The sequence below is a fragment of the Euprymna scolopes genome, chromosome 32 (assembly GCF_053919585.1).
Source record: "Euprymna scolopes isolate OS-2025 chromosome 32, ASM5391958v1, whole genome shotgun sequence".
NCBI classification, from domain to species: domain Eukaryota; kingdom Metazoa; phylum Mollusca; class Cephalopoda; order Sepiida; family Sepiolidae; genus Euprymna; species Euprymna scolopes.
Window position 1 is genome coordinate 4,676,086 of NC_136513.1, and position 24,263 is coordinate 4,700,348.

The 24,263-nt window shown below is 28.6% G+C and overlaps 1 protein-coding gene across 12 annotated transcripts in view; it reads right to left on the bottom strand.

Annotated features, from left to right (window-relative positions):
- LOC145256191 (1-phosphatidylinositol 4,5-bisphosphate phosphodiesterase beta-4-like) overlaps positions 1-24,263 on the bottom strand; it is a 521,907-nt gene that overhangs the window by 35,851 nt on the left and 461,793 nt on the right. For 7 of the 12 annotated variants that reach the window (XM_080114792.1, XM_080114783.1, XM_080114787.1 and 4 more), the window contains 3 exons: positions 13,196-13,280; positions 5,727-5,799; positions 2,806-2,909 (listed from right to left, as the gene is read on the bottom strand). In XM_080114792.1, coding sequence (XP_079970918.1) covers positions 2,806-2,909; positions 5,727-5,799; positions 13,196-13,280 — 262 coding nt within the window. The remainder of the gene's footprint in view (positions 1-2,805; positions 2,910-5,726; positions 5,800-13,195; positions 13,281-24,263) is intronic. The other 5 variants (XM_080114794.1, XM_080114789.1, XM_080114791.1 and 2 more) reach the window with 1 other exon arrangement.

Consider the following 24,263-nt stretch of genomic DNA (forward strand, 5'->3'; position numbering starts at 1 on the left):
TTCTTTGTGAGCCAAGCAGCATTGCAGTTCAACAAATCAACTGAGAAACGACCTGGGAAGTCAGTAAACTGGAAAAGTTTCATTGTTGAAATTCTTTTGCCAGAGTTCCGACATGTAGAGCTAGCATGGGACAGGGAGAGATGAATGGTATTTTTCACAATTCTGGCTGTAGTGTGAATGTATGTGAACATTGTATCTGAAAGAAGACCAAGGCATTGAATCTTTTACTGATTAGAACCTGATCACATTCTTCAATCACCAGTTGAAGGTCTAGATCAGATGTGACAGAAAAAGATTACATTCCTCAGTTTTTGAAAAAAGCTGGATACAAGTAGTGAGCTTGTCTATATGAAAAAGCGTTATGAGTATGTGTTCTTTGCCTAAACATGATGCATGTGGTTTCTGATCCTATCACACCCCAACCCTTTGAGTAAATTTAGCCTTTCAAGTAGTCAAGTGAATGAGTCCCCATCTATCCTTGGTAATTGAAATTGTACAAAAACCCACTCCCTATTTTCAATTTTTTCATCCTCAGTCTCTCTCAAATTGTATTTGATAGGACATCACCCATTTTCCAACTCCTTTCCCCCATTTTCTTTTTGCTTCCACTTAAGTCGTACTCTCATTTAGAGAATGACCTGCTTGTTTTCAGTTCTAAAAAAAATCAAAAAGCATTGGGTAGTCTATTATTTAGAAAGTGTTAGGAAAGTTTTACTATCCAAATTGTTTGCTTTTTGTGTTACTCCCATTCCACGATTTATGCCAATAAAATTCTTAGATGTAAATATATTTATGAAAAATAAAAATTTCAAATCAATTTAAAGCGATCTTAAGTATGATATCCTTTAGTGTAAATGTGGTATTTTGGTGACTGAGATGATTACAGTAAATAGTAGGATAGACATTTTCATCATTTTAAACCAACAATGACCAGTGACACTTATTTTCTTCACATTTTTGATAGCCTTGTGCCTAATTTGTTTTAAATGCAATTTTTTAATATTTTCTGCAAATAATTATTGTAAACTGTAGTATCTGTTCTGATGCTGTACTTAGTTTTCCTGTCCTTGGTCAGTCATGTAGAAATCGTTCTAGACTGAGGCAATTTGTATTTTTGTTCCAAACCAAACTGCCTTTTTTGGGAAAGCTGGTTTCCTCCCACATTAAAAACTGACCTTTTGTCTAACTCTGCTCACGTGGGGAGGCGAGTGAATAGGAATTAAGTTTGGAGAATTATCATTTTTTGGCGAGTCCTGATACTGATATATAAGCAGATAATTATATACACGATCACACTCATTTATAGCTACAAATATACACACTTATGGATACACATGCAAGTGTGCAGTCGAAATTAATGAATCATATTTCGTTGTTGGCATTGATGCTTAAAAAATAAAATAGGTGCTTGTACGGATGGAAATCGCATTCAAAATAAAAACATTTTGATATACTTCCTTATCTGCAAAAATATCCTCACCAAAACTTAGGAACAGTTTACTTAAAAGTAACAAAATTTTATAACAAGTTACCGTTTTATCATATTAAGTAATTTTGAAGAGTTATCTAAAAACAAGGCAGATAATTCAGTTCATCATTTCAGCAAATGTTAGTATTTCTCTTAAAATGACTGACTTGTGTAAAATATCATAAGGTTGAATTTTATTTTATCTGCAAGCACCAAAGATTGAACAAACAAAATTGATACATCAATGAAAGAGATGGTAAATGAAAGAGACGGTAAATGAAAGAGACGGTAAATGAAAGAGATGGTAAATGAAAGAGATGGTAAATGAAAGAGACGATAAATGATAGAGAGGATAAATGAAAGAGATGGTAAATGAAAGAGATGGTAAATGAAAGAGACGATAAATGAAAGATATGATAAATGAAAGAGATGGTAAATGAAAGAGATGGTAAATGAAAGAGACGATAAATGAAAGATATGATAAATGAAAGAGATGGTAAATGAAAGAGACGGTAAATGAAAGAGACGGTAAATGAAAGAGATAGTAAATGAAAGAGATGGTAAATGAAAGAGATGGTAAATGAAAGAAGTGATAAATTAAAGAGATGGTAAATGAAAGAGATGGTAAATGAAAGAGATGGTAAATGAAAGAGATGATAAATTAAAGAGATGATAAATTAAAGAGATGGTAAATGAAAGAGATGGTAAATGAAAGAGATGATAAATGAAAGAGATGATAAATGAAAGAGATGGTAAATGAAAGAGATGGTAAATGAAAGAGATGGTAAATGAAAGAGATGATAAATGAAAGAGATGGTAAATGAAAGAGATGGTAAATGAAAGACATAGTAAACGAAAGAGATGGTAAATGAAAGAGATGGTAAATGAAAGAGATGATAAATTAAAGAGATGGTAAATGAAAGAGATGATAAATGAAAGAGATGGTAAATGAAAGAGATGATAAATGAAAGAGATGGTAAATGAAAGAGATGGTAAATGAAAGACATAGTAAACGAAAGAGATGGTAAATGAAAGAGATGGTAAATGAAAGATATGATAAATGAAAGAGATGGTAAATGAAAGAGATGGTAAATGAAAGAGATGATAAATGAAAGAGATGGTAAATGAAAGACATAGTAAACGAAAGAGATGATAAATGAAAGAGATGGTAAATGAAAGAGATGATAAATGAAAGAGATGGTAAATGAAAGAGATGATAAATGAAAGAGATGGTAAATGAAAGAGATGGTAAATGAAAGGGATGGTAAATAAAAGGGATGGTAAATGAAAGAGATGATAAATGAAAGAGATGGTAAAAAGAGAGGATGATTACTTACCCACAGTTTCCATTATATTCAAATTTTCCCTGATTGAGCTGCATTGCGAGGTCCGGAGTCTGGAAATTTAAAGCTACCATTTGGCAACCAGCATTCCAAAAGATCTGTGAAATAAAGTTTCTTAGAATTGGTAACCATTTCTTTATTTATAAATGAGTTGTCACTTATCAAGGTTTAAATTCCTTGAGAATAAAGCTGAATTAGATACATGAATTTATACTTGAACGAAAGTAAAAACTCTCAAAGTATTGAAAATCTTCACTCAAACCAACAGCTAATCCAGAAGAAAAATCATTTTATTCATTAATTATATTTCATGAATTTTAACTGTACTAATTGAATGTTATATTTAATTAATTTTATTTTTTCAACTTCACTACCATTTTAATTTATTTTTTTATTTATTTTATAAAATGTTTATAATATGTAAGGGGGATAATACAGTACACTTTTTTAAGTGGAATAGTGTCCCTTATGCTGAAAAGAAAACAAACGTAACAAAAAATTAAGAAATCTCTTATATTAATGAAAATAAATGGTTAATTAATTCTAATTAATAGAGATCCGTTTGAATGTAGAAATATACCTAATAAAAATATTTATTCAATGTATTAATTAGGTCAAGGCCAAACATTTTTAGATTAAATGAAATAAGTTGAAATAAAAAAAAGTAAACAAATTCTATAAAAAATTCTATATAAAAACCTATGTACACATATTCTAGATCTAACCATTGTTTATATTATACAAGACAATAAGTATTAAATATTTATAAATAATAAATTAAAAACTTATTATATAAGATATTTTAGTGATGATTAAAACAATACGATCACATTATATTAATACATTGGTAAGACGTGAATGACTGCCATAAAAATCAAAGACAATAGAAAAACACAATCGCAACTACTTTTTGGATTTTTTAGATTTATGTAATCATACCCAAATTCTTCTTTTCTTTTCTCTTTAAAGTAAGTGAGTTCTTATTCTTCGTATAACTCTGGGCTAAAAATATTCAAAAATTGACACAATAATTATATGATTGTTTCTGCATTACGAAACAGGTGCTGTCAAGAATTGAACATTTTAACATGTTGAAAGAATTCATGGTAAGATGAACAAGATTTTAGAATTTTAAATACAGACTTTTTGACATTTATTTGTATATGTTCTGTAGTTATGTTTAACATACATCGAACTACATAAATAAAAGGATTGGTAGAAATAAAAGATGAAATAATTAAATAAGCAAATTTTTCCCATAAACATATCCCTTGTTAAAAAAATCTTATTTACTTCCCTTAGTAAGAAGTAGATCAGAACTATGTCCCTTTGCAAAGTGCTAATGACTCACTGTTTTTTTTTTTAGATTACAAATTGTCTGAACACTGTCTATCTTTCCTGAATTAGTATGTACTTCAGAGTAGAAATAATTTAAATATCTTACCAAAGTATTTAACAATAAACATATTCTTGTATTTTTTTCCTGATGTGATAGAGAATAAACCATTTTTCAAGCCTTTTTGTTCTTTTATTTTCTTATTTGTACATGATAAGGTCTGAAGCGAATCACTATTTTGAATAATTTTTATGTTGCATTTTATACAACTAAAAAAAAATGTTGACGGGAAACAGTTGTTTACCACCTTATACGTTTGAGTAAGATTTTAAGAATATGATTTGAAATTAATTAAAATCATTGCCTATAAATTATTAAATTCTTCATATTTAAAAAACAAATTTTAAATCCTTGTAAAAACACAAATATGTAAATTATAGGTGTTGATGCTTGCATAATATTGGTCACAGGTGAAACGAATATTGGTCAGAAATGAAACGAATATTGGTCAGAAAAAAAAACCAATGTTGGTTACTAATGAAACTAATATTGGTCAGAAAATATACTAATATATTATTATATATATTGGTTTATTATATTGGTTACAAATTAAACTAATATTGGTCGCTAATGAAACTAATATTGGTGACAAATAAAACTAATATTGGCCACAAATAAAACTAATATTGGTCACAAATAAAACTAATATTGGTCACAAATAAAACTAATATTGCTCAAAAATGAACCTAATATTGCTCAAAAATGAAACTAATATCCGTCACTAATAAAACTAATATTGGTCACAAATGAAACTAATATTGGTGAGAAAGTAATCTTCTTTGCTATAGGGAATGACACAACCAGTCAACTGATTGTATCAGGGCTCTCTGTTTTCTGTCTAGCCAAAGTAAGGGCCTAAGTGGAAGAATGGCTCAGCTATTAGGATTTCATATTTATGCATCATAGTCGCCACCCATGGCCTAGGTGGCCAATGTTTCTTTCCTTTTTTTGAGAGGACGGAGAAGGGTCATCCCTATGTATATGGTTGCAGTTAGCCAATTAAATGCCCCACTGCAGGATTGTTGTATAGACATCATGTAGCAGTAGTATGAGTTGAAGTAATATGACCTTTCTTTTTGTTATCATTGTTTTATTTTTAATAACAGTAGTTGTAAAAGTTATTAATTATGACAACAGCACACAATCATTTGCGGTTTAACATTGCAGGATTTTTCTTTACCATTAACAGTCTTCCCCCCCCTCTTCTCCAGAGGAACGAAGCAGCTGTTTATAACCTAACTGCTCTTTTGCTATACTTCAGAATCATGAAAAGATTTTATCAGTTTATCCACTACATGCCTGTGACACAATATCCTTAATATATAGCACTTATTCTTGTCTCAACTTCTAATGGAATTTTCCCCCTTTTTGCTTAATCTAACCTCACATGGAAAATTCCGTTTTTAACATTTTCTTTTACACACTCAATATTTCTACAATTTTATGAACAAATTACTTTACAGTTGCCAAATATTAAAATTAGTAGCGAAATAAGGAAATTTATTAAAATAACACTTACCTGTGGCATGTAGTTACTAGAATCCACACGGCCACCTCTCGGATAGATCCGACTCATTTGTCGTTTATTATAACTGGTTACAAGTTAAGGTAATAACATTTTTACAACAGAAATCAACAGATTTAACGTTTGAAAGAAATAATTAAAAAATTCGAAAATAACTTCCATATATAAAAAATGGGTAGAAAATGCATACCAGGTTACATTTGATGGAATGTATTGTATGATATTTTTTTTATTACTTTTTGAAAGAAATATAAATTCATTGGCTTCGTTTCGGTATAAAGTATTATAAAAATGATATAATAATAAATCTTGAAATATTATATTAGAAAGAAATAAGCTATAAGTGAAAATAGCTGAAAGAGAAAAAAAAAGGGTAAAAAAACATCTATATATATATATATATATATATATATATATATATATATATATATATAAGGCACAAAAGAAAAAAATTAGAGTCAGATGCATTTTGTTCTTTTGAAAACTTCATTAATACAATAACATTGAACTTTCACTGTTATGAGCAACTTGCCTTCACATTACCTACTACCCCTACCTATTAAAGTTCTTTGTTTTTTGTTTTTTTGTCAGTATTCACTTCATTCGGTTAATTAACTTTGTCTGGTTTTTACTTTTTAAAACATACCATGAATAACATCTTACAACCAGTTTCTCTGTGGAATGAATAAACATCTTTCTGGGAAATTATATTCAGACTAAAAAAGAGAGGTAGGGGAACATATTTCTTCTGTCAGTGGGTCTTGATTGACAATTTTGCAAAAAGCTGCAATGAGATTTCCTGAGAATGAGTAGAGTTGCACACACACACACACACACACACACACACACACACACACACACACACACACACACAAGGAATATAAATAAAAACTGTAAATCAGAATTTTACATGTACAAATTTATTTTCCGACAGAATACCTCCAATAAAACGGCTAATGGAAGCAAGCAGCCTAGCGGTGAAGAGAACTTGGTGCTGACTTTCTGTGTTTATTCCTGCTTTCCCTGACAATGGATCTAATTTAAACATTTAACAGATTTTGGGTTTTAAAAAATGGTGACCACTTACAATTAATTCCTTCAAATATTCACTGCATCTTTTTCCAACTGCTTTAACATTCAAAAACAGATATATATATATATATATATATATATATATATATAAATATACATATACAATTACATATATATATATACATATATATATATAAATATACATATATATATACATATATATATATAAATATACATATATATACATATATATATATACATATATATACATATATATATATATAAATATACATATACATATACATATATATATATACATATATATATATAAATATACATATATATATACATATATATATATACATATACATATATATATATACATATATATATATACATATATATATATATACATACATATATATACATATATAATACATATATATATATACATATATATATACATATATATATATATACATATATATACATATATATATATACATATATATATATACATATATATATACATATATATATACATATATATACACATATACATATATATATATACATATATATATATACATATATATATATACATATATATATATACATATATATATATATATATATATATATATATATCGATTCATGATATTTAAAAAGCACAACACATCTTGGATTCAACAAGTTCGGTTTGGAATTTTTTTTTCTTTTTCCTCTCTCTTTATATATATATATATATATATATATATATATATATATATATATATATATATATATATACTGGTAGCCAAATTGAATATTGAAATGCTCATATCTTTGATTTATAGGATGAAACTAGATGAAAGTTTTTTTTAAGATAATACTATTTTATGGTAAATATTTTATGACAACTGGTAAAAAAGAACCTATATTTTCAAACCAATAAAATATGCCCTATTTGCCTACATTTGTATATATAGTGTCCTGGCAAGCCAGCTTCAGTTTTACTGTTGTGGGATGAATTTTGCAGAATTTTTTTTTTTTTGCTTGGTTGTCTCTTCTGTTGCCTTATGGGAAAATCATTCCCAACAAGCATTTAGGTAAAAATGCACTTTCATATAAATACTTGAATCTATTGAAGAAAGTATCGCTAACAAAAACAAATAAAAACATCTACATAAAAGTGATACATTTAGTAGTCCGGCAAGGTTAGCCACGTGGGAGAGGTCTAGGCTTCTTATCACGAGGTGCCGATTTCAACTCTGATGAGTCGTGGACGACGAAACACGTGTCAGTGGATAATTATATTTTTAAAATAATATATATGCCGCCCCCCATTAAGGGGGTACCAGATTGGTCAATTATTCCCAACAAGCATTTAGGTAAAAATGCACTTTCATATGAATACTTGAATTCATTCAAGAAAGTATCGCTAACAAAAACAAATAAAAACATATATATATATATAAATATATATATATATATATATATATATATTTTTTAATATATGCATTTACTTACTTTTTTTTTTCTTGCTTTTTCCTGAATTTGCAGATACCGGCCATCCTCTCCCCTTAAATAATTTATATTTTTTATTTTATATTTTATTTTTATTTATTTATTTATTGTTTATTTATTATTTATTTTCTATTTATTTATTAATTTATTTATTTATTTTCCATTTAGTGCCTTCTAACAACTCTTGCTGACATTTTTTGAAGTGATGACCTGTACATTTCAGTTGACCTATATTATTTTGCCCTATATATTTTTTTCGCGCCTTTAACATTTCCTGTCTGGGTCATTTTGACATTTGTTTCTCTATTTTATATTTAACTCTATCACCATTTAATTTTTTTTTCTCTCCTCTTTTTCTTCCCTGATCTTATTTATATTTATGTCTCGGCAGTAGAGTGAAAAGCATATCTTATTTTTCTTTTATTAATATTATTGGAATTTTTTCCTTTTTTCCCTTGTACACATTTTTGTGAATTATTCCATGGATTTCTGTCTTTGGATTATTTTGGACCATCTTCCAATTACGGGATTTCCTTGGATTTTACTTGTGCAAATGGAAATTCAATTAACTTTCTTGAAGTTATATATTTGGATTTTACCGTCACTGGATTATTTATCTCCCACCAGACTATCCATTCACGTGTAATCACCTTTTTCTTCACCATATTCCCTCTGCTTCACTTTTTTGTTATCAATAAGATCTTTGACTTACTTGTTGTTTCATCAAATACTTTTGCATGCAAAATCCGATCCCACATTTTGCTAATTCCTACTGTCTGATGATAAGGAAAGTATTTCTTCGAAACTCTGCGGATTAAGGACTATCCACATATCTAGTGTTTCCTTTTCAGATTAAATATGCTTTTAACTCATTTCAAAGTGTTTTTTAACATGTTTTATTAACTGTTTGCTCGTATATATATATATATATATATATATATAAAAGATTAAACATGAACCGTAAACACTAAAGCATCCTCCTGAGACTAAAAGATACTTCAGTCTTTTCTCCTCTAATACCCCAATTATATCTTGAATAAGTTTTTTTATGAATCATGTGACTCCTAACAATTTCTATTCATTTTCAACAGATTTCATCATCTTTATTCCAGAAAAAAAAAACACTTTGGAACTGTTTTTTTTTATTTTTACAAAGAAAAATATTAACTGTCTCTGATGAGTTGTTTGGTGTTTGTATGCCATTCAGCAAAACGCGTGTAAGACAAAATAAAATATTATGAAAGAAAAAATATAAATACATATATTTTGGGGGGCTTTGGAATTTAAACTATTGATATATATATATATATATATATATATATATATATATATATATGTGTGTGTGTGTGTGTGTGTGTATTTAGTAAAACTGGTAATTAGTAAAAGCTTGAAGAGAGTGCTCAATACTATTGCAGAGCAAATATGTGTTTTATTTTTTTTATTACCGTTTTATCTGTTTGGTTACATATGTTTCAGATGTTGGACCATGTTTATGATCCAACAGCCTTGTCAGACCTTACAGAAATGGTACTATTTCTGTAAGGTCTGACGAGGCTGTTGGATCGTAAACATGGTCCAACATCCAAACATATGTAAACAAACAGATAAAACGGTAATAAAAAAATTAAAAATATATGTGTGTGTGTGTGTGTGTGTGTGTGTGTGTGTGTGTGTGTGTGTGTGTGTATGTGTGTGTGTCTTTAAAATGATCTTATTTTTTGATTTAGAAAATTTTTATCAATATTTGAAATATATGATTATTCATGTTTGGCAACACATGATCAAGCGATGTCATATATGGTGCTTTATTTTTTTTACTTGTATTCACCCTAAAAAAGACATATTACCATTGATTGCTACTATGATTAGAAACCAGATTAATAGGGCTAATGTTAAATGGGGAGTTGTGCAGCAAGATATTTGTTCACATTTCATTTAATTTCTAAGAAACAGAAAGTGAATGCTAAAAGCAAGCTGTTGAAAAAGAAGACACTAAGAGAGTAGAAAATTTTTCTGGCATCTGGGAATATCTATAATGAAAGGATGCTATTTTGCTGCTAGTCATTGTTTATTGTGGGTATGTTGAAAGAAGGTACAAGGTAATAAGTTGATTGGCGCACATTCTGTAGAAGTACTTATATGACAAATCCAGTTCTTCTCAACTGCTAACATAAATGGGATGCTGAAAATATAACTGGGCCCATAACAAAGCAGATACTATTCTATTATAGGGCTTGTCAATATATTCTCTCATTTCTGTTGGCATCAGTTTCATTTTAAAAAAGAAAACTTAAGAACTCCACTTCATCAGGAAATATAGCAACAATCCATTTTGTATGCACAGAACTGTTACATCCTTAGATTTTTCTAGTCTCCATCAATACATCCAGTCAATATTTTCTTTAAAAAAAATAAATAAATAAATACAAACTTTAATTCAATAAAGATTATTTTAGGATTGCAATGTAAGAAAATTGTTTCTTTCATAAATGGACTTGTAGAATTCGGAATAAAAGCATTTCTAATATACAAAAACAAAATTCGGTTTTTATACAACAAAAATTTCATGCAGGAAAAACAAAACTGAACAAAACAATAATAAGCCAAAAAATCAAATATATTAAGACATTCCATTGTACCATTTCCTAACCCCCTTTTCGAAATGAACTCTTCCAAAACACCTTTTTTATAATTTTGTCCAATTATTTCTCTCAGGAATAATTCAGCAATTTTTGAAGGAGCATACTGATTTTCAAAGTGATTTAACTGAAAAACACTAAAGAGTTAATAAACCACTCTCAATATAATGAACTCTTTCAAAATAGCCTTTTTTTTTTTTCATTGTTATCATTCATTATTTTCTTTTAGCCTTCATTTTTTTTTGAAAGATCACTACTAATTTTCAAAATGTAGTTATCGTATTATTTACTAACCCCCCTCTCAATGTAATAAACTCTTCCAAAGCACTTTGTTTGCATTATGTTATCCCTTTATATCTCTGAAGGGTCTTTGAAGGAGTCCTAGCGATTTTCAGGGTAAAGCATCAAAGTGGCTCAACTGGAAAACACTAAAGAGTTTGGGCTCAGAAAGAGAATGCTAAAAACCAGCTCCGACTAAACGTGTTTTTGCATGTCTTCCACCAAACACTTCGATATTGAAATACCATTCAAGTCATTTTATTTGTAAATCAAACTTTTTGAAACTTGTTCATTGTTTTTAATGAATTATTTGTATTTTTGTTTGTTACTTATTGAAAGCAAACGGAATTGGTGCATATTTTTCAAAATCACACATCAAGCATCAGCCTAAATCAGGACAATAGTAGAATTCTATATACCACTCAGAGTTATAATGGTCAATGGATAGGAGTAATATCACATTCTTTTAATAGTTATAACAGTCAATAATTGGGAAAATTTTGATTTTACATGGTAATAAAGATTACCACAACCAAGGAGATTATGTTTTCAGTGAAGTTTGTTAATCAGTCGCTATGTGTGTTTGTGTTCTAATTGCTAGACCAATGGTCAATAAAATTGGACAAAATATCAGCCATAGTCTAACTTAGAATTGATTTAATTTGGAGATATATAAGTGAAGGTCACAGAATATGTAAAAGTCATATTTTTTAGTATATGTTCTGCTCTGTTTATCATAGAAATTTGCTATTTAGTCCATATTGTAACCAATAAAATGCCACATTCTATATGAGCTTGACTCTGATAATTACTTAAAAAATTTTGACAATTTTAACTTCCGATTTTTTCCCCAAATTTTATGCATGGATCTGATGATCCTTGATAACAGTACCCACCATGGAAAATCATAGATCGATCAGATAATTAGTTTTTGCATTATTAACATTTTCATGTTATAACTTTTGGAATACAATATGAAGATTTTGGATCATCCTCACATTATCAGGATAGAGATATAGTTTCACAACTGACTTATACTTTTTTTTATTTTATTTATTGTTAATTAGCTGTAAACTAAAGGGCATTTTTTTAAAATTTGGAGTTAAATAACAAAGTAGAGTAGGAAGTGGATAATTGGTTTACTTTTGGCAACCATTTTATATTGTCCTAAAGTCCTCACATTCTATGAACGATCTTTCTGTCAAAGGAGGAAGAATTGATATTTCGCGGTTGGAATCTATCCACATAACATTTCTCATTGGCTAGTTTTTGACCTTGAAGTAATATTTTCATTTAGCCACTTGATATAAAGAACTAAACAAAAAAATTGTAAAAATAAAACTTTATTACGAATTTCTTTTAGAATTAGCTCCAAAGTTATTTTTGTTGGTATAGTGATATTAAATATTAATTGCTTTTAATGCCAATGCATAGTTAATGTACAATAAATTGTTTTGGGTTATTAAAATAATTTATAACTCTCTAGACAATCTTTATTCATTTATTTTATTATTATTATTATTATTATTATTGCTTTATAAATCTATCACGTCATGCCAAAGCTATGATTATTTGATAAGGTAATGCTTTAAGCTCTATTTATAAGAAAGTCTAAATAGCTCAGTTGATAGAACCTCAGATTGAAGATCTCAAGGTTTCGGTTTCAATTTCTAGTCATGACATCCGTTTTATTTGTTGAAAATTTATTATTTACTATTAAAGCAATAGTCTCCATTTCTAAAAGTAGTTAGGATTTCTGATATTTCGAAATGGAACAAATTCCACAAAATGTTTATTATGTTTAAAAATATTGTAACTGATGGATAGACAGAGAAAATCTCTATCTATATACGTCATAAAACTTATTTGGTACAACAAAAAAAGCGAAATTAAAGTAAGTAAAATAAAAGACAAAAGCATGAAAACAGAAAACAAAAAAAATAAAAAATAAAAAAAACAACAAAAACGAATTGAAAAGAGCAAAAGTCATGCAACAGGAAAGGATACTCTACGAAATCTAAACAACTGTGCTTGATAAGGCTCAGTCCCGCATTTTCATTGAAGGATGACATATTATAATGAATTGCTCTAGCTTGCAAAGAAGAAGAAAAAAAGAAAAAAAACAATCAACAAATATACAAACATGCAAAATGGGGGGGGGGGGTCACAATAACAATCAAATAGGGGGCACAAAATGCAGAAACAAAAATAGTTAATCTGTGAAAAGACAAAATTTGATCAGTACAGCAACTGGACATGAACGATGTGGAGAAGTATGTTTATTGCTCATCTTCAATTTGCATAGTATTGTTATTATCTCTGTGTAAATAAAAATCAAAATTATTTATATACTAGCTGGTAGCCCGGCGTTGCCCGGTCATATAATATGCTTAAACATATTTTAATTTATACAGATTGCACATGAATTATTATAGAATCAATCCTCTATTGATTATTATATATTATGATGAATAATTTGCCTAGTGGACTAATTCGCAAAATAAATAAAAATAAATAAATAAAAAAATAATAATGATAATGTTGTTCATCAAATTCCATCTGCGTTTGTTTACTATATCATGTCAACTGATATTTGAGCTTGATGCTGAATGCCCTGAAAAAGTCACTTTTGATTAATGTCTAGTTTTAAAATATGCAAACAAAGAAATGATTTGCAATGATTTTAAATGGTACCTCTTCTTTTATCGTAAATTGAACTCATTAATAAGAAAAAATTAAAATAAAATGGTGAGATACACCTGGGCTTGAACAGGAGATCATTCGATCTGTAGTCAAATGCTTTACCACTAAGCTATATCTCCAGATTATAATAAATCTGTTTTTTTAAGAATAAATGATTTGCTAAGATTTTGTTATCTCCCTTGGCCAGTCTAACGCAAAATATTCCCCCTGTAAAAATTCTTCTTTTTATCAATAAGAGAGAAAAGCTATGTTTATGATTGGATTTTTTTTTTATTTTTTATATTTATTGGATGAATTTCTGTAAGAAACGTGTCTAAGAACACTGCCAGACATATAAATTAGCTTTGTGTGAAATTTGCAAAAGATAGGCTCAGCCGTTTCAGAATCTATGAGGAAGTAACTCACACACACACAAAATGACTTTTATATATTAGTAAAGATAGAGATTCATCAATGTTTTATCTTTAGTTCAAGACTGGCAGGTCATAAGATATTTTAATTCATGCAGATTACAATTCTCTATTGCTTATTATACTAATATAACCTAATATATAGTAGTGAGATTAAAACTAAAAATATATGTATATATGACTTGGATGCCATCAGCTAGAATTGAAACCAAAACATAACCCTCCACCCTCATTCCTTAGCCTCTGAGCCGCACCCATATGCATATATATGTAATTATTTCCACAGCTAGACTTTATTAATATATATATATATATATATATATATATATATATATAAACTAATTTGTCATCCTTTTTTTCAAAGATGGAATCACCGATCGTTGAAGACAAGATTCAAGTAAGTAAGCACACCCGGACGATCCACAGAGTTTTATAATTATATAAATATCTGTAAAATGATTGATTTATTTTTCTTCAAATTACTTGTCTTGAGAATGTCTAGAAATAAAGATGAAACATTGATGAACATATAAATAATTTTGGTTTTCCTTTGTACTTTCCATCAGATATGTTTATATATTCTGATGTACAGGATTCACTCCTACACTAATTAATCAATCATTATGAATTTTGGAACACATCTGCTAGGCATAATAGTGAATAATGTGGGCTATATTTAGTTTGCATTTCATGCAAAGGGGGGCAAAGACTGTGAGGTGGAAACTATTTGTGGAAATTTATGTACCTCCAATTTTTGTGGGATTTTTAACAATATGGGGACATCAATTAATAAATATTAACCAAATTTCAGCTTCTTTGGAATATTTTAATGTTTCTTTAGGATACCTAATATGGGTGCAACATCCCATCTGAAAATTCGAATGTCTCAGATTTGATTTTGATTCATAATTATTGGGCACCAAATAAACATGATTCCATGAAATTCAATTTCTTCTTAAAATCCATTAAGCTTTTCTAGAATCAGAAATATGAAATGAATTTTAGTCGAAATTGGAATAAGGATTCTGGATAAAAGATTCAGTACCATTATATCTTGAATTTAATCCATGTAAAAAGACATAAAAGTTATACAAAACTTGTTTCGTTTGAGGAAATTCATTTTACCTGTCCTGAGACTGGTATTGTTCGAGTACATCGGATATGCAAAGTTTTATTGTTTACTTGCCTCCAACACAAGGGCAAAGTAAGATATTAGGTCAATTTTTAATGTGGAGAAAGCCAGCTCCCCAGATAGGATCAGTCTGGATCTAAACAAAAATTAAAATTGCCCCAGTCTAGAAGTACTTCTCCTTGACTGACAGAAGACAGGACATGCCATGTTACCATCATGACAATGTATAGCTCCACATAACAAGATTATCTATCTAACTTGGGAGATTCTGCTTCATCTTGCATATTCTCCAGACTAGATTACATCTGAGTCCTTGAATGATACGTTATGCATAATCATTTTATTGAACATAGAGTTATCCTATCTTGGGTAATTAAAAGTTGAATCAAAGTTAAAAGTTGAAAAGTTAACATTTTAGATGACAAAACAAAGTTTCCTTAACAAGGGCAAATTTTCATTAGTTGTTGTTGTATCTTGTTATTGGCAATATAATAATGTATTTAACTAAAATTTATTTCAAAATTTACTTAATCCAGCCTAAATGACTGATAATACAAAACATTTTTTAATAATCAATAAATATTCATAATATTTTCTTTTTTTTTTTTTTGTATAAGTTTAAAAATGTGCACACAAATAAAAATTAACTTTTACCGTGACTGGATTGATGTGATGTTACATTGTAAAATATTTGATTACAACAAAAAATATTTCACTGATCTTTATTTGTACAATACTAGGGCAGAGGTTTCTGACCCTATTTAGCTTATTGACCCTCTGAGAGATATTATATAATCTGTTGACCCCAAATATGCACATATAATTCTTTAATCCAATATTTGTTTCTAGGTTAATAAAAACTAACAATGAATCATTTATGTTATATCCCTAACATAAAAAGCAATTACAAATCTTGAAAAATTAAATAAACACACATACATTTTCTCATAAACAAGGCAAAATAAATAATTGGTTGGTTGGTTGTTTTTGTTTTATGAAAAACCAACCCTTTTCAGGTTATTTAATACTGAATCCAGTGATTTTGAAAAAAAATTTTTTAATAGAATATATATTTTTTTTTTTTTCAAGTCGATTTCTATTTAACCCATAGTTGGGACCCTAACAGGTACTACCACTCTGAGTCAGAGTAGACCTGGGAGCAATGGCAATTAAAGGGTGGCTCCACACTCTCCAAAGCCCACATGCTGGGGCCTCACCATCGGATACAGTTTAAGGTCATATCCAGGACCCAAAATAAATAGAAACATTTTTTATGTGTGCAGGATCCTTAACATTTCTTAACAAGGAACAATGTTGACTAAGTGGTCAACTTGGAGGATATACATGAAAACATCAAAGTTTTGAGGCAGACAACATTGGGGCATGATTATTACAGGTATAAATTAATTCTCTATTATATAAAAAGCAGCTGTCTGTATGTGCTCCCCACTAAAACTAAAAAAGTACAAAAAGTATTTTTTATTAAATTTTTTTATTTTTATTAAATATCTAAAATTTGAAAAACGTTAATCATTCCTTAAATCCAAAATTGATTCAAATTTCGTTATAAGTAGTTTGTTTTCCAGCAACTAAAGGGAAGTAACTCTGAGTTAATTTCCCTTATGTATTTTTTTCACAGAATTAATTTCCTTATTCCTCAAGTTGTGTGCGTGTGTTCATCAAGAGAGAAGAATGGGCTGGGCAAAGTAGAAAGCAGGGAAGGTAACAGTTTTAACAGAAATATTCTACACTTTTGCCCCGGGCAATGCCGGGTAGCTCCGCTATAATATATAAAGATGTCCAGTGCTGAACGGATTGTTAAGGAAGGGGAAACATTTTAAACAAAAGTTTTCTTATAACTATAGCAAAAAATGTATAAAAAACAAAAAGTATTATAACAAAACATAAAAATAAAAACCAAGACTATATTTGATTTCAATTTTAGAATTTACATTAAATTTATGAAATCAACAACAATAAGAAAAAACAACTCAATTATTTCGAATTCAAGTATATTTATAAATATATTTTGTTACTATTTTTAAATGATTGCTGGAATAAAACGGATTTATCATTGTTGGTTCAAGGCAAATTGTTTTATAGTCTATTTTTTCTTGAACTTTCTTTGAACTTTTTTATGCGAAAAATGAATGTACTGTTTTTGAAATCCACCATTCCAGACTGACTTTTGAATTTCAACAATTTCTGAACAACTATTAAAATTGGTTCTAATTCTCATTTGCTATTTTCAGTTATGATAACTGTGTGCCTCTTCAATTATTGTCTAATTATAGGAAGGTCATTAATAAATCTGAAATATAGAAACTATAAAGTCAGATAATATTCTGACTATAATAATAATATCTTGATATATATTTACAAATTTGTATGTACAGAACTTATTCTTAAATGAATTAAGCAATGATTATGAATTTTTGACCAGAGCTGGTAAGTGGAAGAGGTCCAAATGTGAGCTATGTTTAGTTTAAATTTAGTTTTATGCAAAGGGTATAAAAAAGGAATTGAAGCCTTTTGTGACAATTAAGATGCATCCAAATTTTCTGGAATTTAAACAATAGGTATTAGACATCAATTAATAAATATTCTCCAAATTTAAGTTTCTTTGGCAAATTTTAAAGCATGGTTATGGAGCATAATATGGGAACAACCATTAGAAAATTCAAATATATAAAATTTGCATTAAATCTGATTCAGAGTCATTTGGCACAAAATAAACATAATTCTTTGAAGTTCAATTTCTTAAGATTTTTTTAATCTTCAGTCTTAAATTTTAAATATTTCCTAGAGTCAAAATTATGTAATAGATTTTTATCAAAATTAGGATAAGGTTTCCAGAAATAAGGTTTAGTGTTATTATATATTGATTTTAATTCTTATAAAGGAATATAAAAGTAGTGCCAAACTGTTCTGTTCAGGGTGTTAACTTTACTCGTCTTGGAATCGATATTCTAGCATAGTAACTAATTGATAAAATTAGCTTTACTATAGTAAGTAAAGCTAATTTTATCAACGTTTGTTTCTGAAGAGCTTCCGTTATGAAACTGAGGATAATGGGAACCAAGAAAGATCTGAAATGTAGCCTCACTGCCGGATGTAGTTTAACTCTTAACCTCTTATACCACCCGAAACCACATTGTCTATATGTGAAGTTTATGTTCTTAGTCCATCTGAAAACACACGAGATATTTTTATTTAAATCTATTTTTAAATAGGTTTTAAAATTCTCAATAAAGGGGAAATAACTCTTAATAGTCTTTGTGAGACTTATATCCGGGTACAAATATTATTTCAGTATCATTTTCATAAGAGACGACTTTAGTCATGTTATTTTGACAAAACATTTGTACAAAATGTCTGTTTTTTATAATAACTAAACTTATATGATGAAAAAATGATTTTTAGCACGAATGATAACATCATATTAAAGAACAATGTTTTTCCGGTTGTTTTCATAACAATCTGTTCAAAAGTAAAGCATGGCAAATACAGTGAATGTTAGAAAAGTAATAAATATAAACACAGGAATACAAGATTAAATAAATTCACTTACAAAACCAAAAACATGAAATCATACAAAAGACATGCAAGAACCAAACTTTTTTGTCAGAAAAAAAAATGTCACGGAAAAAAATATTACAGAAAGACATGGAAAAAAAAAATTTCTTTCATCTTTCTGCTATACAGAGATGAGAAATCATATTTTTCCGAAGGAGGTAACAAATAAATGTTAAAACTTCTTATAAATTAATGCAAAAACCACTACTATTTTATACATTACTAGCGCGGGGGGTCGGTGGGGGGCTTTTGCCCAGTTGTAAAATATGCTTAAATATGATATTTTAATTTGTATATTTTGTCCAGATTTTGTATATATTATTATAGAGTTGTGATTTCAAAAGTAAAAAGAAAGTATTTGAGTGGCATCAGCTAGAATCAGAACCGAAACTACAGAATTCAAAGCTGGTGACGTTACCACTGTATCAATGTGACACACATATGAACTGATTAAAAAATAAACTAAGATGAATGTACAAAATGTATAAGAATTTTTCAATTTTGACCCATTTTTTACCCCTTAAAAACTATTTTTATCGGCTAAAGATCCATAAAAGAACGGTCCGTAAAAAATCCAATCATTTGGGGCCCCTAGCACCACTCTGCGACTTTTAGTTTCAGAGGAGATAGAGTTTGAAAATATAGAGACAGACAGACAGACATATAGCCTTTTTATATATTAGACTGGAGCGGGAAGCCCAGCTTTGCCCAGGCGTAAAATACACTTAAATATGATATTTTAATTTGTCCAGATTTTGTATGTATTATTATAGAGTCATGATTTGAAAAGTAAAAAATAGTATTTGGATGCCATCAGCTAGAATCGAAACCGAAAGCAAAATTGTAGCATTCAAAGCTGGTGATGTTACCTCTGTACCAACGTGACATGCATATGAACTGATTAAAAATTAAAAATAAACTAAAATGACTGGACAAAAAGTATGATTTTTTTCAATTTCAACCCATTTTTGACCCCCCCCCTAAAAACTATTTTAATCGGCTAAAGACCCATAAAAGAATGGTCTGTAAAAAATCCAATCATTTGAGGCCCCGAGCGCCGCTCTGCGATTTTTAGTTTTGAAGCAGATGTGAGTTTAAAAATATGAAGACAGACACATAGACAGATATATAGCCCTTTATATATTAGATTACTTACCTATCCTCTGTTTTAGTATGTATGAAAACACTAATTAGTCACACTTAGTGTACAGTAGTAGTGCCTGTTCATGAGTATGCTGATAGCTTCATGAGTGTAGCCAGAAAGAGAAGGTGTGAGAGTTTTGTAAAGATAGAGGAAGGGGAGAAAAAATAACTGACATGTTGATATATATGGAAATGAGAAAAAAATATTTTTTTGTGTTTCCAAATTTTTTAAATTGCAAATTCATAATTGGATTATTTCAATTATTCGGAATTCACAGTTTGGATGTTATTTTCACAATATTTCAGTTGATGAAGATATGACCCCTTGATCTTCTGCAGGTCCATCTTTTTGAACTTTTAAATTTTTATCTCAAACTTGGAGACCTATATAATATTTCTGAACTGAACCTTTATTTAATCCACAAGAGTAGATTGTTCTCATTCTGTCAGTCAGGACTGAATAGAAGTGTTACTTTATTACATGATTATCATCACCTATAAAAAGGATTGAATGTGAACAGTGGATAAGCAAGATAACATGCTAGTAAAAATAAGGACACAAATACATATAAGTTTATTTAGCGAAACGATTAAAGAGATTAACAAAAAGAGATGTGAGCAACAATTTTATTTCTGTTTCTATCCAGAATGTCCCTTTTTGGGGAGCTGGATTTTTCCCACATTAAAAACCGGCCTTGTGTCTAACTTGTGACTGCCCTCATGGGGAGGCAAATAAATAGGAACAATAAGAATATGAAAGCATCAAAAAAAACAAAAATTTGAACAAAACTAAAAAAAATTGCCACAAACTCAGATGAAGTCATAAACTGAAAATTATGTTTTTGAATTTTTGAGATGAGGATTGATTAGTCATATTATTTGGATTATTCGGACTATTATTCTCATCTTGAGTGTCATTTTTATAATGTTTCAGCCAATATAATGTCAGACCTTCTTCAGATGTTTCTTGCTGAACTTGGGAATCTTTCTGTCAAACTCAGGAATCTGCATGAAATTACAAACATAACCCTTTATTTAATCCAGGAGTGTAGCAGGCTCTCGTTTCATCAGCCATGACCAGGTAGAAGTCTGAAGTAATTTGCAATAGTATTTCAAGTAATGGCCATACTGAGGATTGAAATTTCAATCTCCAAAAGAGAATCACATGAAACTGAATTTTACTTAATACTTTATCCTTTATGCCACAGGCCTTTGTGTCCAAAACATGCTGAAAATAACACTCAAGATGAAAAAGTAGTCCAAATAATTCAAATAATATAAAGTGAAAATATTTAAAACAACTAAACTCAGCCTAAAGTGGATGAGTATAAAAATTAATAAAGAACAAATGTATTATACAAAAAAATGATCCTGCCATGCAAAAATAAAAACCAAACACAATTAAAAAAACACTAGTGACAAAAACATCCACATGAAATTGCTTTAGCACATTATTATATAGGCTAACAGGATCCTGTGGAATTTCATATTACTTTCTATATCAATCTGTATAATTTTATGTTAATAATACTAATATTTCTTTTTGAAAAATAAATGTCTATCACGATCAATGCTAGTAAGTAAAAAAAAATATTTTCAATTGTCATTGTCAAGAATTTATGTTAATAATATGCTTTTTGGAATAAGAAACAAGTGCTGTAACTGATGAGTATAAAAGATTTGTTTAGAAAATGTCCGGGGTTTTTTTTTTTTTTGGGGGGGGGGGGGGTTAACTGTAACAGCATAGAAAAAAAATGCCTTTATTTTATTCTAGTAAATGTTTGTCAGGGTCAATACTATTAAGATAATATGTTGCTTTCTTCTTCCAGAAAATAACTGTCGTTTTTAACTAAATATTCTTTTAATAAATAAAACAATGCTTCTTCTTTATTTATTTAAAATTGTAACAATCTAATCCTTTTTTTAAATCCTTTTACCATAAAAATAATCCCCAACTAAATATTCTTCAAATCACTAAAACGAATATAACTTTTGCAAAAATATTTATTGAACACGGTACATTTTCAGTTCATGAGATGATATAATCTGATTTTGAAAAGTTCATTCTAAAAGTGGTAAAGTTTGATTTTTTTTCTCTTAAACCCTAACCCTGACACTTCTACCTAAACTGTTCTACATTTACTAATACAAGAACCGTCATTCATTCTTTTAATGTGACCAAACCAACAAAGTCTCCTGTTCTGCATATATTTACCTATATTGTCTTATTTAATCTTCCTCTGAAGTTATCAGATCTAAACCGGTTTTTAAAACTCATATTACACATCCATTGTATCATACTCATGTCATTTCTTCCTATGCAACACATGTACTCAATGGTTCACTGGCCAGATTTCACTTCCATACATTATCACACTGTATACCTCCCTTATGCTTGAGAAACTCTTACCTTGGTTGACAGATAGATAGTCATATTATTAGTTTTTATAATTGAAAAAAAAATAGTTTGATTAATAATTTAAAGATCAAATTCTACTGTAATAATAAAATTTAACTCCTGAAAGTTTTTCTCGTTATAATTTTATACAAAAAAAAAATGACATAAAAAAACTGAACATTTTAGGGAAACAACAGATAGCAAGTTAAATTAAACAGAATTCTCTTCTTTCTTCTATATCCGAATACTATTCCAGATATTGTCTAAGAAACAATTTGTCATAAGAGACAGAAAAAATGCTCCTCATCTACCTATACAACTGAATATAACAAGCCACACTTGACCTTTCTTTCTAAAATTCTTTTTTCTTATCTATTTTGATATTTCAAACGAGAAAAACATTTTCCAATCCTAAAAAGGCAAAATATCACAAAAACCACAATATCCAAATACTGAGTCTATGACACGCATGCAATGTGACCACAACACAAAAGGAAATGATTACAAAACTGATTATAAAACAATGAAAAGTCAATAAAGAAAACTTATTCAACTAAACAGCAGGCAAAAAAAAAAAAAAAAAAAAAAACGTGTCCATAAATCTCTAGAAGAGGATTCGTCCATCAATCAATCTGTCTGGATTACTTAAGGTTGAAACAGGATTTTCATTGTTAAATGAACTAAATTTATTTTAGATATGTTCAACTATCTCTACATGTCATTGGTCAGTTTGTCAAATTAAGGGTTGAATTAGCATTTTCGTTGGCCTATCATGCTTAAGTTTTAAATAACAACACACTTAAATTTGAAATAAGTTCTTTAGTCATGCTTAAAGGTAAAATCGTTAGGAGGCTATGCTAAGGTTTGTAATAGTATTACAAAACAGTTAAGTTCAAAATGGTATTTTAATCATTAAGTACTTATGTTTGAAATAGTATTATCAGTGTTAAACATTTAAGTTTGAAATAGTATTATCAGTGTTAAACATTTAAGTTTGAAATAGTATTATCAGTGTTAAACATTTAGGTTTGAAATAGTATTATCAGTGTTAAACATTTAAGTTTGAAATAGTATTATCAGTGTTAAACATTTAGGTTTGAAATAGTATTCTCAGTGTTAAACATTTAGGTTTGAAATAGTATTATCAGTGTTAAACATTTAAGTTTGAAATAGTATTATCAGTGTTAAACATTTAGGTTTGAAATAGTATTATCAGTGTTAAACATTTAGGTTTGAAATAGTATTATCAGTGTTAAACATTTAGGTTTGAAATAGTATTATCAGTGTTAAACATTTAGGTTTGAAATAGTATTATCAGTGTTAAACATTTAGGTTTGAAATAGTATTATCAGTGTTAAACATTTAGGTTTGAAATAGTATTATCAGTGTTAAACATTTAAGTTTGAAATAGTATTATCAGTGTTAAACATTTAGGTTTGAAATAGTATTATCAGTGTTAAACATTTAAGTTTGAAATAGTATTATCAGTGTTAAACATTTAGGTTTGAAATAGTATTATCAGTGTTAAACATTTAAGTTTGAAATAGTATTATCAGTGTTAAACATTTAGGTTTGAAATAGTATTATCAGTGTTAAACATTTAGGTTTGAAATAGTATTATCAGTGTTAAACATTTAGGTTTGAAATAGTATTATCAATGTTAAACATTTAAGTTTGAAATAGTATTATCAGTGTTAAACATTTAGGTTTGAA